The 16,214-nt window shown below is 40.2% G+C and overlaps 3 protein-coding genes across 5 annotated transcripts in view; all 3 read right to left on the bottom strand.

The window, feature by feature from the left end:
- Positions 1-5,324, bottom strand: part of LOC113154749 (MICOS complex subunit mic25a-like) — a 48,202-nt gene extending 42,878 nt beyond the window's left edge. For all 3 annotated transcript variants that reach the window (XM_026349109.1, XM_026349107.1, XM_026349108.1), the window contains exons 1-4: positions 5,097-5,324; positions 4,266-4,353; positions 4,035-4,089; positions 2,855-3,011 (exon numbers count right to left, since the gene is read on the bottom strand). In XM_026349109.1, coding sequence (XP_026204894.1) covers positions 2,855-3,011; positions 4,035-4,089; positions 4,266-4,353; positions 5,097-5,180 — 384 coding nt within the window. In that variant the 5' untranslated portion in view covers positions 5,181-5,324. The remainder of the gene's footprint in view (positions 1-2,854; positions 3,012-4,034; positions 4,090-4,265; positions 4,354-5,096) is intronic.
- A 365-nt stretch (positions 5,325-5,689) lies between these two features.
- Positions 5,690-11,724, bottom strand: tpra1 (transmembrane protein, adipocyte asscociated 1). The gene is made up of 11 exons (XM_026349494.1): positions 11,565-11,724; positions 10,534-10,715; positions 10,224-10,356; positions 9,814-9,900; positions 9,261-9,333; positions 8,792-8,871; positions 8,551-8,661; positions 8,398-8,458; positions 8,163-8,265; positions 7,831-7,911; positions 5,690-7,697 (listed from the first exon to the last, which is right to left on the bottom strand). The coding sequence occupies exons 2-11, from the start codon at positions 10,704-10,706 to the stop codon at positions 7,427-7,429; spliced, it is 1,173 nt and encodes a 390-aa protein (XP_026205279.1). The 5' UTR covers positions 10,707-10,715; positions 11,565-11,724; the 3' UTR covers positions 5,690-7,426.
- A 1,514-nt stretch (positions 11,725-13,238) lies between these two features.
- Positions 13,239-16,176, bottom strand: trim107 (tripartite motif containing 107). Its single transcript, XM_026348929.1, has 2 exons — positions 16,000-16,176; positions 13,239-15,343 (listed from the first exon to the last, which is right to left on the bottom strand). Exon 2 carries the CDS (start codon positions 15,330-15,332, stop codon positions 13,800-13,802), a length of 1,533 nt encoding a protein of 510 aa, XP_026204714.1. The 5' UTR covers positions 15,333-15,343; positions 16,000-16,176; the 3' UTR covers positions 13,239-13,799.
- Between the last annotated feature and the right edge of the window lie 38 nt (positions 16,177-16,214).

Consider the following 16,214-nt stretch of genomic DNA (forward strand, 5'->3'; position numbering starts at 1 on the left):
ATGTGTTAGACAGCTGAGCAGAAAAAAGTGAGAGTCAGAGGTGAGACTGAACAAGTAGGACAGGTAAGACATTGCAAAAGGTGAGAAGAAGAGGCAATTATGGTGGAGGGTGGGATCACAAACTTTCAGAAACTGCAAATGTTGCCCTCTTCAGACTATTGTAATACATTTTCTTCACCAGAAAGCAGCAGAAATCTTCCCTTTTCTTTCTTTTCACTACAGCATGTAAGCTCTGGATATCAAGCTAGCACGAGACTTGAAAGCAAGCCACTCCTCTCCTCTCTTCCCTTCCTCTCCCTTCTCTGTCACAATCTGCCCAGTCCTTCCTTGTACATCGTAATCATGTTTACTGTCTCAGAAACTGGGGGCTTGCTAGCCTGTGAGCCAGCCATCGCAATGCTTTCCAACAGCTAACAGCCTTGGTACAAAATGAGCAGCAGACCAGATGCACCATTACATACCGACTGACAGCTAAGAGCTCACACCCCTGACTTTGGCCTTGTCTGATTGCTTAGAAGTGAGGCTTGCTCAAATCTTTTAAAAAGGAAATATCTCTGCACTGCAAAACCCTTTTACAGCACCTCTCCACATTAAGCTTTGTTTTAGAGCATGCAGTGTTGTAAAAAAAAAAAGGGATTGAAAAAGGTTACATCATTAGTGACAGAGCTGGCTTAGAGTGTATTTTCTACTCAATGCAAGGTTTCTGGCTACTACTTCTACACACACACACACACACACACACACACACACACACACACACACACACACACACACACACCATACTGATTACTGTCATGTCAGAAAGTAGGAAACAAGGCCTTGACGAGAAAGTGTCCAGTTTCTCACTGATGCAACATCTTTAATTGTTTGGAGCCCATATCAGTGTAAGCTAAGTTAGCGGCTTCATTCAGTATTCATTACAGTTGGCTTGTACACCGACAGTCCAGGACAAATCAATTGGACAGAGCAAGAGACAGAGAGAAAACCAAAGTGAGTCTACTGTGTTCAATGTGCTAAAATTCAACAGTGAGCAGAGTGTGTAAAAAAACTCCAACAAGAGAAATGCTAATTTATAATCGGCAACACATCAATGCTTATCAATATACATATATCAATACGAATAGGGAGAGCCAAGACTATCACACACACGCACACACACACACACACACGGTATGTATGTATGGTAAGTAAACCGTGCACATATGTATTGTAAAACATACAATGTACAGTATATATCACATAAACATAAACTGGTACATGCCGAGCATTTGAGTCAGCTTTAGTCAGCCAGTAATTTCAATATTTTCCATCAAATCCTAAAGACACTAACTAGCTATCACCTCTCTTTCACTCCCACACAATGTACCGTTGGTTGACTCATGATCAGTCTGAATTCTGAATTTGACAGGAATGTGTCATGAAGCACATTTGAAAGGCGAAAGCAGAGCTTCCAGTTAAACACTGAAAGGAGGCAGAGGAGAGAAGAGCAGTCTACTTGCAGACAGCAATCACTGCAAGCAATTCATTTACATACAGGTAAGATTAATCTGACTACAGAAATACATATAAACCCTGTGACTTTGATGGTTAATATTCATAGAGGACAGCATTGTGCATGGTGCTGCTTTCATCTATTAATGAATACTGTCTTTTTCAATATAGCTTGTTGAACTAGATGATCATACTTGTTCCCTTACAAGATACAAGCATCATTGGTGCTTTCACTAATCTAACAGACTCAAGCCAGTGTATATCTCCACCATCACATGTATGCTACACACCACTCACATAATCTATTCAAGTGCAAAGACTCATTTGTCATTATAACAGTTGTAAACAAAAGGAAATTGAATAGTCTCACTGGCAAATGGCAAAAAATGGCAAATCTTTGGTGTAGTGATATTGACAATCAGGTACATAATTTTAAGGTTAAATGAGTGGAAACAGAGAGAAAACAGACTGTGGCAAGGCTGTGCTACATGAGTCATCACTGAAAAGTTGGACAATGTGATGTTGAACATAATGCATTGTTGCTAACAAGCACTGAACATGTGTAGGATAAGTAGACTATACTAATCACTTTCACTCTGCTGTTTTAGAAACATTCATATAAAATTAAAACATCTTTGGTTTATATAGTCCAGTTTTTTAGATAATTCAAGTCATCAGTGGCTCAGTCCAAAGTAGAGTACTGTTACCAGTAGAGGGGGCTGTTGAATTACATTATTATAAGAAGAAATTAAACCTACTACTCTGCTCTTGCTACATAGTAGAAAATGTGTATCGTCAATTTTGCAACTTTATCTTTTTTGTGTGAAATATTTTAAATGTTTGCTTGTTCCATCTCTTAGTTTAAGTAAAGGACTCAACAAATCAAGACTTGACACTAACAAGTCACTGACATTAGCTCTTACCAGCAAAAAACAGATGACAGCAGTGAAATGACGTCTAAGATGAATGATATCTTTTCTGTGTATTTATATAATCTTCCTAACAGAGGTTTAGTGCAATTGGTAAAGAGGTAAGTTGAGGTAAGTAGAGAATATTTATTCTGTTTTTGTTACAAAAACTCAGATGTAAAGGGGATAGGTCGCTTGTTGCTAATGAAGACACATGAACAGAAAGAGAAAAAGAACGTGAGTAAAACATAAGTAAAAATAGCCATTTGGATCAATTTGACTGAGTCTACTCTTAAGAATGCCAATAATACTGGTGATCTGCTATTTATACGAAATGCAAATAAAGACGTAAAATCAATTCTTTGTGGGATACAGAGTGCAGTAAAGTTCAACTAAGTCCACCAGTGGAAAACAAAGCTCTGACCCTTGCTGTGGGCCCCATGTTGTTTACTCACAAGTATTTTGGACTTTTCTTGCTCTTCAAAGACCTTCCCTTTCTCGACCATAAGGGCAGGGGTCAGCTCATCCAGACCTGTGGTTGCTGCTGTCTCTCTCTCCATCTGGGCCAGACTGGCCAACTGCTCCTGAACCAGAGCCTGTTGCCGCTCAAAGCTGAAGTAGGGAAAGATAAGTTATACCCTTTGTCCCTTTATGCATCCACTACAAGTTTGCTAAATATGGACGTTGTTGTTCACACAGAGCTCTCCACTAGATTTAGACACATATTGACTTCTGCAGATCAATTCCAATGGTTGGTATACCTTTTGGCATATGAAGCCTCCATAAGGAAATATGACCCGAAATCCCAAACATACTGAATAATTGTATGCAAAAGTTTGTGTACCCTTGGGCAAGTTCTGTTTTTTTTTTTTTTTTTTTTTTTATTGAAATACAACTCCTCAGTAAACAAACATTACAAATTAGGGTTTTTATATAATACGTATAACGAATAATTGAACCGTAGTCTGTTGGTTTGTGTTCCAATATTTTATCCAAAATATTCAATTTGCCCAGAGGTGAACAAGCTTTTTCATACAACTATACATATTAAGCTTTCCAGGAATGTCACAGAGCATAATACTTTTACTGATACCGGAAAGTGATAATTATTGTCATTTGCATGGCCATTTATGAACTTTAGTGTGGAATAAAGTAAAAATGTAACATTAAAATTAAATCAGGCTATGGTTTCTTGTTTTAACTCACAATACAAATACAAAAGGAGAACACAAACCAGGATACATTATTTTAAACACTGATGAGGTTCACATAGTTTTGAAACAAATAATTAAGACTGATTGATCGATTAAAGTGTATTTTATCTCTTATTTGTTTGACTTGGTTCCCGTTATCTAGTTAGGGTTTTTTTAGATTGTATAGGTATGACACTCAATAAGCTAATCAAAAATCAAATAATAATAATAATAATTATTGTTGTTGTTGTTATAAAGGTCATATTATCTGCAGAATTTGCCATTTACTACAATAAAATTGCAATGAGTAATTGGAATTGGAGAGCGAGATACCACATTTCAAGTAAGCCAACATTATGGAAAATAAATGCAAAGTTATGGCAGGTCCTTCTCCAAATCTGACTGGATATTAAGAACAGAGCTTGACATTGTGACCACCTACTCTTTGCGCAGTTCTTCTTGTATTTCTGTAGTGGATGGTCCTGTTGGTTTTTGACCTGAAAATACAATGGGATAAACATCAATATCAGTATTTTATTTTTAATCAAATAGAATATTTTTGAGCAAGACAGTGAACCAACTCCAGACACAGACTATCTGAAAAAGATATGGGCAAAGTGGGTCTCCCAGTGGGAGCTCTGTAAGAAAGTAAAGGTCTTTTATTGGAACATACTTGGTGGTTTGTCCAACGAAGACAGTGGTGGCTTGGCGCTGTCAGACCCCTGAGATTCCCTCATCCGCCGTAGCACATGCTCTGAGAGCTGCGCAGAAATGTGGGAATAAACACAGGCACATAAACACATACTTACAAGTCTTTCAGGGGGTAACCTGGAAAGCAGCAGATTAAAGGATATCAGATCAGTGGCAGTATCATCCAGTCTACTGACGTATCTTAGAACAGGTCACTGACTTGCCTACCAGATCCAGATGTGCAGCTATACCATTAAGGTAACATCAGTCTCAACAGGAAGACAATAATGATGTTAGATGAATCAAAGCATGGATAAATTATTAATTTATTCTTCTATAGCACAGGGCGAAGGTCAACCGATGAGAACTGTAAATTGTGCGTTCAAGAAAGTGAAACTAGTTTTTATAACATCTGTAATTACAGTTAGAATTAACGATCACGTTAATTACATTTACTCATGCTGACATAGCAAATCTAGCTAACGTGTCTCCTATGTTGTGAGAAGATCAGGTGCTGAAGCGTGGCTTCGTACCCACTGTAACGTCATCATACCCACCACCTCTACTACTACTAGCTTAGCTAACCGTCCACACAGCGGGCAACGGTGACTACTTCTAGCGGAGAGAGAGTGGAGGACGACGGGGTTCGTTTGAGGACACAGGACCTGTCAGCTTGTCAGTCCACCTGAGACAGATATGACCACTATTAGCTAACAGTTGACTTAAAGTAGCGTTAGTTAAGAGTTTAGCTCTGAATTTCTACTTTTACAGAGAACGTTAACTTAGCTAGCGTTAGCGTTACATGTAACGTTACCTTAACCCCTTCGACTACCGTGACCTTTTCGTCTTCGTCCAGTCCGAATGACACGTTTCTTGTTGTGCTTCCATTTGCTCCCATTGTGGCCAACTGTCCGGTCCACCTGGTTAGAGAAAATGATCATTAAATCCGTGCCTTGTGTTATGACAGGGACACGGGCAAGAAGCGGCTGAAGGAGCCGCCACAGCGACCGGTGGTCATTACACTCCAATAAAGGTCATTCTAGCGCCGCAGTATCCTCAAACCTCATTGGTTAGATGAAATAACTCGCAGCCAATCATTCGTCGTCCTGTATGTTGGTGTACCAAGGGTTCATGGGAATTGTTGTCAAACTACGGTTCTGTTATTGTGAAGTTTGACTTAACTTTATAAGAGAAACACTATTTAGGGAAAACATGAATCCTGCATATATATAGGACAAGCAGCCGTGTCCTAAACATATATACATGTTAAAAAAAACAAAGCTTCATCCCAGAACGTAGTTTCCACAGAAGACCACAGAGTGGAGTGCTCTCTTGCATTTTGATACTGTACAGTAATAACTAAAGGAACAGGGGTGTGGTGTGTTGTTCCACCTCAATAACAAAAAATTAAAGAGTTCATGGTTTATTTCGAAGGTCATGGAATACTTAACACATTGATATGGGCTGGGCTGAATTTTATACAATTAATGCATTTAAATAAAAAGTCAATTTACACATGTTTTGATTTCACCACTAAACATTTTGTGTTTTAAGACGGTGCACCTCAACCCCACAGCAACACACACTGAATCTTTGTAATGAGACATCCAACAGATTCCCATGACTGTTCCAATTCCAAGTAATACAGCAATGTTCACCAGCAGTCAAATATGCATAATATTAGGTATAAATATTGTCATTTCTTGGAAATTCATAAATTTTTTTTTACTGTTGTTGCATCATAATGGTTTAAAAATATAGATAATCCAATGCTTTCTGCATACAGGTCACTACTATATGAATACTGCTAGCTTAAATACAATTATTCCATCATACCAAATATATAGCATTTTCGAGGGAAACCTGGTAAGGGTAAATAAAGTTAACATGAGGTGGTGGTGGTGGTGGTATGATATTTGCTGAATACAGAGTATGAGCCCAATGCATTGAAGCAAAAAGCAAAAGCTAAAGCCCAACACAAATCAAATGGAAACTTCTTCCAATAAGTTTTTCCCTGACACTGTCATGGTTCGTAGATGAACTTCTCTTCGTCAGGAGGAATCAAACTTTCTCTATACAATGGAACTGTATCAGTAACCTTGTTTGTTACTACAAAATTGAGCAATTCAGAACTCATTTCACCACTTCAATTATGAAAACTTGGAACACAAGAGAACAAAGATGTTAGCAGCAAAATAAAAATTTAACTTTGCAACAGCAAAGACAGGGAAAACATGTCTGAATTGGAACAACCAAAAACAGGTTTCTGCACATCTGATGTTCAAATCACACAGATCAACAACATTGAAGGGGAAGCCAACAAATGTGCTTTAGTAGCAGGAATGATTCACCTGGTTCAAGAAATTAAAGCAAAACCAAAAAAGTGGAAATAAATCAAAAGTAGAGAGCTTATGGCAGAAATACAATTTAAATACGTTCAATAACTGTACCCATGTGGTAGCAGGGACAGATGGTTTGTGATGTTAATGCAATTCCTATGTTTAGGAGTTACCGCTTTCCTTATGACATTCTAGTGGCACCCATCACGTCAATCATCATTGTTAACAGTAGGGACAGCACCTACTTCAGATAACTGAGTACACCTATCCACAGAGGGGCAGAGTGACAGCAGAGTCGCAGGTCTAATACAAGTCAGCAGATGAAGTCAGTTTAGATGCCGTTACTGAAATCGGGAATGTACAGATGTTGAGACAATCTTAAATAATGTACAAATTTTGAATCACTGACAATTGAGTTGATTCTGAATGACAGAATGTGCTGAGACAAGTCCGTAAGCGCCATTATTCAAGAGCCTGTGCAACAGAACTGGACAAAGCTCTGTTGGGGCCCACAATAAGGGACAGTACTCCTATTGTGGAGCTACAGCAGCATTGGACTCTGGCAACAGTGTTACAAACGCAGTTGCTAAATTCACAGTCGGTCAGATAATTGGATAGTAAAAGTGTCCACTTGTTTACTCATCCTGGTCTCAAAGCAACACCAAGATTACCTTGGTGTCCAATTATGCTGTTCTGCATTTCTTGGCCAGCTTCTCATTGATCAGCACCCTACCTAACACGCTACCAGCGTACATATCAATACAGCTGCATGACCGCCTCTCTCCATTTCTCCTTCTTCATTCTTTCATGCATTGACAGGTCTCCATCTGTCAGAGTCAACACTGTTAATGCTGCTAGACCCATAGGGCCCAGAGGCAACATCATCCAAGTATGCTCCAAGCACACGAGAGCCTCCTGAACCAGAGCCATCGATCTGAGTTGAGGAGTAGAACAGACCCTGGTCTGTCATCTCCTTCCGGCCGAGGGTTGTAGCAACAGTTGGGGGAAGGTGGACGTCACTTTCGTCCGGCTCATCCACTTGTGACTTGTAGGAGAAAAGGATCTTGGGCTCTGAACTGTTGAAGAGAAGAAAGAAGTGAACTAAAGAAGAAAAAGTCAACTGTATCAAGTGTAACTCAGCAGCACTGTGTCGATGAAGATTGTCAGTCAGCAGCATTGTGTTTATTTCGTATGATACTGTGTACATACCCAAAGAAGCCTTTGAGGAATGTGACATAAATGAGAGGAGCAAATGCAGAAAAGTACAGGAAGGTGGTGACATCCACACAGCTGTTTAAAAAAACACAAAGAAACAACTTTCAAACTGTATAATGAGTCTCTGAGTATAGAGAGATTATCAGAATCATTAGGCACAAAAAGCTGAAGAAACATCTTTAACAACAGATCTCATCCTCGCCTCTAAAATCCACTGAAAATCATAGGATTCATTAAAATTATAATCGGAATCATTTTGCATCCATAGTAAATATGGTGTACACCAAAATGCCACTATTGACAGCTTTTATGAGAACCATACTAACCAGAGTCCCTCTATGATTTTAGCACACAGGAGTGCACTGCCCAGGCCCTGGACGAAGTTCAGTAAAGACAGGATGGCAGCATACACATAGAAACTCCTCTTAGCTGAACAACAGACGACAAACTCTTTTAATTTTATGAGATCATACTGTGGTAAAAAGCACATCAGGGGGGGCATTATGTGTCTGTGCATTATTCAATTTTTGTTCTTTGCTGTGACTAAACTCTGTAACTTACACGGTAGAGATATTCTATCCCTCAGTGGAGTCTTAGGTAAGATCACAATCAAAGAGTATACCTATAAAAAAAAAAATTATATTATCAATCATCTGTTCTGATTTGTATCTTTTTGGTCAGGTTGTTTCTGCTGCATGATAACCGTTTACCGACCAGGAAGAAGAAGCAAGAGCTGGCCAACCAGAAGTGCCTTCCTCCATGGCCATAGATGTTAAAGTCCTCAGCGGACAGGTGACTGTCTGGATACAGGATCTCTAGTGTCCCCTAAAACAAGGCATTTATTTTAATTAGTGCCACAAAGACGACTTGACAAAATTGCCTGCCATGCCATGTTAAGTTATATTTTTAGTTTTTGGGATTTAACATTACTTATCTGGTTAACGCCTGTGGTTACCTGTGTGATGGAGTAGGCCAGAGCCAGCACAGCAGTGATTGCCAGCACACGCTTTATACTAGATTTGCTCTCCAGGTGACCTGATAAAAGAACAAAAAATTAAATGTTACTTGTTACATATATCATTTGATACATGCTGAAATGGAAAACTAAAAACTGACCTTGAGAATGAATTAAAGATATCTGAACATGCACTGGACTAAAGAATAACAGAATAAGTTCAAGAGTTTGGTCTAACATTCTTTTCTGTTTATGGACATTACATTGTTCTAGAGTAGGCAATGTTAATAAGCTTTGGCATCAGCCTGGTGAGCTAATGTGTTTGATGAACAGCTATTCAATGCATGAATGTGAAATTAAAAAGAAGAAAAAAATAATAATCTGAAACCGTTTTGTCATGTGAAAAGAGACAGAAACAACACAACGATTAATGTATAAATGAGAACTGAAACCAGTTCAGAAAACTAACCAAAAGCCAGTCCCAAGATGACAACACTGAGCTCAATAGCCAGCAAGAAGAAACGGGTGATTTCCCACAAGACCTAAACAGATAAAAAACAACAGGGGAAAACACTGTCATTGACCCAGGACATCTGCATAGCCACACCCCAAAACATTATATAAGAATGTGCATTTTTTTCCCCTTTTAAAAGTGCAGCCAAGACGGCGCGTCTTGGGAATCGCTGCGAACTCCGTAGGGATCTGTGTGGTATGTGAGCAATGTCAGCCATGCTTTTCCTGGCATGTGTGACAGGATATGTTGACTGCTGCTTCAATGTTGAAGTACACATACTGTACTACTTGTGAAACATCCACAACAATGCCAGACTGATACGCTCAAGGAAAGCATTAAAAAAATGTACCAGATTGTGGTATCACTAAATCTGATTAGAACTCAGATGTAAGTTAAGCGTTACTGTAACTTGACTTCAGTAAACAACTTATAGACTTTATATCACTTTAACATTTGGACCCGTCTTTCCTTACCACATACATACACATACACGTTTGTGCTCCCTTACTTTGTCAATAATGGTGGCAGCACTGGATGCACTGACAGTCATTGACACTATAGCCCGGGTAATTCCAACAGCTGCTACAACAAACACCTAAAAAAAATATTGTACACAACATGTTAGAGTATATTAGACAGTCTTATTACTGAACATAACAGTAAAAACAGTCCTAGAGTAAAATTAAAAATAAACTAGGAACAAAATACTGTAAAGAGTAAACAAAAAAGAATCTTATCAGAAAGTCTTTGGACAAGGTCATTTGTCTTTGTTAAACAAAAGTGAAAGCAAAAGGCATGATCAGGCACGGAGTTCCCAGAGTCTTTTAGGGGATTAATTCTTTAATTACATCCCCAGATCCCAAAAGTTTTGATCAGATAAAGATTAAGATGTTTCCGTTTCTGTAGTATGTGTCCTACCAGCAGGTAAAAGGTGATGAAGATGGGGCTAGAGGTGAGTCGAATCTTTGCCCTGGCTGAGGGCAGCTTCCACATCAGGAAGATGAAAAAGGCCACATTAGGTACTAGCAGTAAAATGTCCCAGAAGCGCACCCTACGACAAAAAGGTGAAGATGATGAAGGTGAGATGAGGACAATGAAGAACTTTTTAAAAAATTATTATCAGTAGACACTGCTGATCTACATATTTTTTGTAGTCTTTGAACAGTTAGTCATTTTCAATTCTTCCTAACTCATTTAAGGTTTTCAACTATAACTTTAGACTAATTACCTGGAGTCTCTAATGTCCTCATACAGAATCTGCAGGCATTTGTGGGGCTTGGTGATGTTGGCTCCACTATCAGGTTGCCAAGTTGGCAATGCTGATGTGTTCTCCCACGGCGTGGGTGAAATACTGCTATTGTATTGGGCAAATCTGACCACAGCTGTCACTGTGGGTAACATGGTGAGAGGCTGAAATAAACAAACAAACAAACAAAGTGTGAGATATTAATTGTTACTGATTACTCTCATCAGCACACGATCCAGCAACTCATTATAGTTGTCATTTCAAACTGTAAAGTTTCAGTACACTCTTTGAAAGGTGTCACACAATCACAAAACACTTAGATAAGAGAGACTTCAACTTTTTATATGTTCGTTATGTTATGTTATGTTATGGTATGTTTATGATCTTTGTACCAAACAGGCTGTGATCACACAGTTTTCCACTTTAAAATAAACATTATGTAATGAGACTGGCTGCTATACCCGCCGCATGTGGTGTTAAAGTTGCAGCTAACCAAAACTGATCTAATCCTTTGAGCATTTACTTTCAGCGACTCAACAGTTGGATAAGTGGCAAGATTTAATATTGTTACCCAACTAAATGAAACAGATCGGTCGGAGTTGGCAAAGATCATGACAGGTAGTTAATAACGTGGATCATATACTACGTACACATGGATTTATTTGTTTTATACTGTTCGTAGTAGCTAGTGCAACAAAGCACAACACTGAAGTTAGCGTTTGAGACCTTAGCTAACGCTGCTAACGTTACAGTTTGCTAGCTGCATTGGGAAAACACACTGTTAAATTAGGAGGAACCTCCTAAAGTTTGCTTTACAGACACACACTGGAAGATCACAAACGCGAACGGCAAAAAAAAAAAAAATCGCTTACTATTTAACCTCAGGTGTCAATGTTTGAAAGCCGACAGTCTCACGTTAGCATCACAACAAACGTGAGAACGTTAGTTGTACAAGCACAATGACGCGGAGCAAACGTAACGACACCTTCAACTGGTAGAAAATAACAACTTACCTGCTGAAAAGACACGGACTCAAGGTGAGACTGCTGTAAAATAATGTCGCTGTCATACACACGGTATTAGGACAGCTAATCGATCAGTAATACGGAACATGGCTGTACTGGACACTTTCGTTAACAAATTTCCCCTTGTGCTGTCAGCTGACCCTCTCGCCAAACAAGCGGACCAAATCTCGCGAGATGACATGGTCGCGTTGGGATGGGAGGTCTAGTGCTGTGTAACCTTCTTAGTGGGAAAAAGATATTCATCATTTATCTGGTAGAAAATAATGTTTTTTAAAAAAATAAATAACAAATTCAAACTCTGATTTTTAATGGTTCCATGTCTGTCTTCAAGGACTGTTTTTTATTCATCCCAGTATTATAGGTAGAGCATATTTCTCACAATGGAGCAGGAAATTAGATACTACTTCTTAAACTTTAATGTCATTATGGAAAAGAAAATTCCAATAAATTGTTAATGAAGGCTTTTAAACACAATGGCTACTGTATCACAACTGACTCTGCTGCGTTGACTTCATAGCTTGAATGAAAAGAAATCCATCAAATGCTCTTCAGTTATTATGAGTCCTTTTTAAAGGGGTGGGCTATGTTTTCTGGACTTGTCCAACTTAAAAAGCACATGTAAGGTCAACTGGATTCGACATATTAATGATGGTCCATTTTTTTTATTCGTGAGGAGCTTTTATCACAATACAACATCACTGTAGCAACTAGGCATTAGGCCGAGGTCTTTGGTGCAGTCCTGTGTGGCATACGTATTTAGGCAACAACCGAGAGTTACTGAGAAGTAACCGAAGGTAAACTCTAACTTTTACCCTACTGCTCTGACCTATTGGAAGAACCTGTTTTCTGTGTCATACCTGAAAGAAAATGTAAGAAATGCACTCAATAGTGGGTGGGGTGCAGCGGACAAATTTCATTATGGTCCCTGTTGCTTAAGTTGGGACCCTGTGTTTGCTATTTTGGCCACAGTAATAGAGGTAGGGGCAGCTGAGCACTGGCATGCTATCCTCCTTACCGCATAGCCAGGCATTATCCAGCAGCCCATAGTAACCTTTTCTGAGTGATATAAGCAGGGGGGCTGTTGGTTTGGACATCAGATGAGGGGACAGAGTGGATCGCATTAAGCAATGGCAGGCATAATAAATCTACAGCTTCAAAAGCAGAAAATACCCGGGCCCGACCTTTCACCTTTTCTATGGCAGATAGAGTATTCAATTGTGGTTGTATTCTAGACTTCCTCATTCGTGCTGAGTAATTCCTGCGTCTTCTCATGTTTTCTCATGTTAGTTTTGGTCACCTCTGCCTTTCATATTCATATTGAGACATATTATGAACAGTCAGTCTCAGTGTTGTACTTTTGGCATTTTGTCCCTTATTTCTTCAATTTTTGTACCCCCTAGTGGTCCGTTAAGTTCTTACATGTATGTTTTCTTTGAGTCAACAGAGTGTTGAATCACCAGTTGGCAAGTGGTAAAACAAAATTCTTTTTATGCATTAGCTCATATTTATCATACCTTTCTGTTTTTAACCATTCACCTCAGTGCTGGGAATAAAATATTACATGCTGCATCCCATCTGTGGTTAAATGGCATTTTTGTACTTTGTACAAACAACTACAAAGTCCTGACAGTGTTTTCAATAAATCCAAAGGCTTACAAAATGTCATTACCACTTTTTATTTAAAATCATTTTTAATTGTGACAAACATTGCTCTATATTTTAACGTGCTTTCCATTTTTTTAAACTTTATAAAATTTGCAGTCAAAACACAAAATATATTGAGCTCATCAAAAACACGCAGAATGTGAAAACGGAGCAACTTATTTCATTTATCAGACGCTTAGGTACCTAAATACACATCACAAATGAGTTGAATTTTCCAAGAGTATTATATTATGAAGCTTTAAATACTTCATTCGTCATAATGAAATAAAAACTTCATAAAGAATTTTATATTAACAACTACTTATTAACGTTTTCTGTAGTAGAGTTACAAAGTACTGTGGTCTTATATAAGCATGTAAAGCACAAAGCATCCAACAACCAGGCGTTGAGAAAAAGTATCTTCTATCAAAACACAAATTCAGACTATAAATTCTACCCTCACGTGAATCAAGTTTCAACTTTGGTGTTTTAATTTATTAATATATAGTATAAAACATTACATAACTCATGGAGTACCTTTGTAAAGAAGCAAATACAGTTTATAGAAATGTTTTCTTATTATGAATAAATAGTTACACGTGCTTTAGGGTGCCCTGACATCATCCTGTAGGCCAGGTGCACCGGTTGGGTCAGGTTGGTCTTAAACGTGTACACATGCGTCTTCCCGCTGACAGGGCTCAGGTTGTAGAAGCTAAGCCTGTGGGTCTTGAAGCTCAGCTTGATCTCTAGCCTGTGCGACACTGTGGTCCTCTTCAGCGGGACGTCGTGACCCTTCTCAAAGGCTGTGAGCAGGTTGTTGAACCACATGAGACACCAGGAGTACCGGCTGCTTTCCAGAGCAGAGGGAAGCCCGCTGCGTGCCACCTGCCCGCTGTAGCACACACCGATGATCCAGGGAGAGCCTTCGAGCTCCACCTCCCAACAATGCTCGCCCTCAGAGAAGCTCTGGGTGCTGAGGACTTGGTAGAAGCTGGTGAACCTCTGTGGGGAAGATGGGTAGGGCTGTTTGGTCGCACTGTATGTCACTGTCTTCAAGTCCTCTGAGAGAACAAGGTTGGGATGGGCTGTTTCTGGGTCAAAGGTCACCTCTGAAGGATTGAGCGTGTTCCGAAGAGAGCGCTGAATCTCTCCGAGTCTTTCCTTCAGCTCAGTGTTCATGTTTTCCAGCTTGGAACAGGCTCGTGCAGGACTGACTTTCGATTCAACACGGTCTTCCTCTTCACCGATTGGTTTTGCCATTAGCTCCTCAATGTGTGGCTGCAGAGTCTGAAGGTCGCCACTGAACGCAGCCTCGTCTTCTTCGGTCAACAGGGACTCGGCTCTCAGCAAGGCCTGCCTGAGCTGCTTAGTCAGCTCAGAGGCTTGGCAGACTCGACTCGATATGCCAGCCTCGCCGGGACCTAGCTCTTCTTCAATCATCTGGGCCACTTTCTCATTATAGCTCTGAGACAAATCCTTAACCTGCCCCAACAGCTTGGATATGTTCTCTCGCAGCTGAGCGTTAGCCGTGGTCACTTCCAGCTCCCATTCCTTCTCTTTCTTCAGGACGCCCTCTGCCATCTCCAACCTGAGGGTCAACTCTGTGACTTGAGACCCGAGCCTGAATTTAGGTTCGTCCATTTCCGTTCTGGGTTTGCTTCTGCTTTGTTTTTGATCTAAACTCGAAGGCCGCTCTGTGAACTCGGACACAGGTTGGATGTTATCCTTCGCCCTGGATTCTTCACCCTCCTCCTGGCATTTTGTGTCTGATTTTTGTGCAAAGGGGTTATCGTGGCTCTGGACTTTTTCATCAGGACGGCCTACAGCGGAGCTGATGTCCTCAGTTTTGGCTTTATAAGTCTCTACCATGCTGCACATTTTGACGTTTCTAACAAGGGCTTTGGTTCCCTGATACGCTGTGTGGCACTCAGGGCAGCTGTGTTGGTCAAGACCTTCTCCCATGGTCTGAAGGCAGTCAAAGCAGTAGATGTGTCCACAGGGAAGAGAAACTGGCTCAGAGAAGAGCTGCAGGCATATGGGGCAGGTCAGCTCCACAACCTTAGTATGAAGATTGTTATCAGAGAGGATTTCTGCACCGTCACTCACAGACATCGTGGCAGGTGCTGGAAAAAGCAGATAAGTCAGATATGTAGAATATAGCAGGTTAAATGATTAGGTTGTGCTTTTATTCTGTTTTTTTTTTTTATGTTTACATCTGCAGACGCGGGTCTTCATGCACGCGGAAACAACCAAGTCACCGACGTCAGGATGCGTCATTAAAAGTAGAGATATAAGTGCGACATGTGGATAAACGAAGCTACACTGATAGACCGAGTTGCACAAACAGGTGTCCATAGGTGGTTTTAGTTTCAGAACAATCCACCTCATGGCCCACACATATGGCCCAGAGCAACTTCTGTAATGTACGTCATCGTGTTTTTGTTTCGTCGCTTCGATTTCCAGTCAACAGGATCTGGATCCACACAGACAAAAGCAAAAGCTCCTTCATCTCCGTTTACTCTACTTCTACTTCTTATTCTGCTCCGAGGCACGGGTGTGATTTCAGCTCATTTGGATTTGCCAACATATGAATTAAGCTTTTATTAATAGGAAGGAGCGTTTTGTGTGCGCGCCACTCTGCGCGCGGCGCACGTTACCAAACGCGCAGTTGTTGTTGTTTTCTGTTTTGTTTGTTTGTTTGTTTGTTTACACCGCAGCATAAATACGGATACGGAATAAAAATAAAAAAAAAGACTTTCTCCGGACGTGAAGGACCTACCTGCTGCGACACCACCGCCTCGCGTCGAGTCTTCCTGTTCAGGTAGGAGATAAGAAAACGCACTGACGCAGACGATCAGCGTCCGGATCCCTGGACGCCTTCAGCACACAACTCCTCCAGCTGCGTGAGTTAATCCAACCACATCAACATGTTTCAACCCGACTGTGTCTTTACCAACACCAAACACAGTAAAGGTCCCACTGATGGTTTTCTTT

Source organism: Anabas testudineus, chromosome 5 (assembly GCF_900324465.2).
Source record: "Anabas testudineus chromosome 5, fAnaTes1.2, whole genome shotgun sequence".
In the NCBI taxonomy this organism is placed as follows: Eukaryota; Metazoa; Chordata; class Actinopteri; order Anabantiformes; family Anabantidae; genus Anabas; species Anabas testudineus.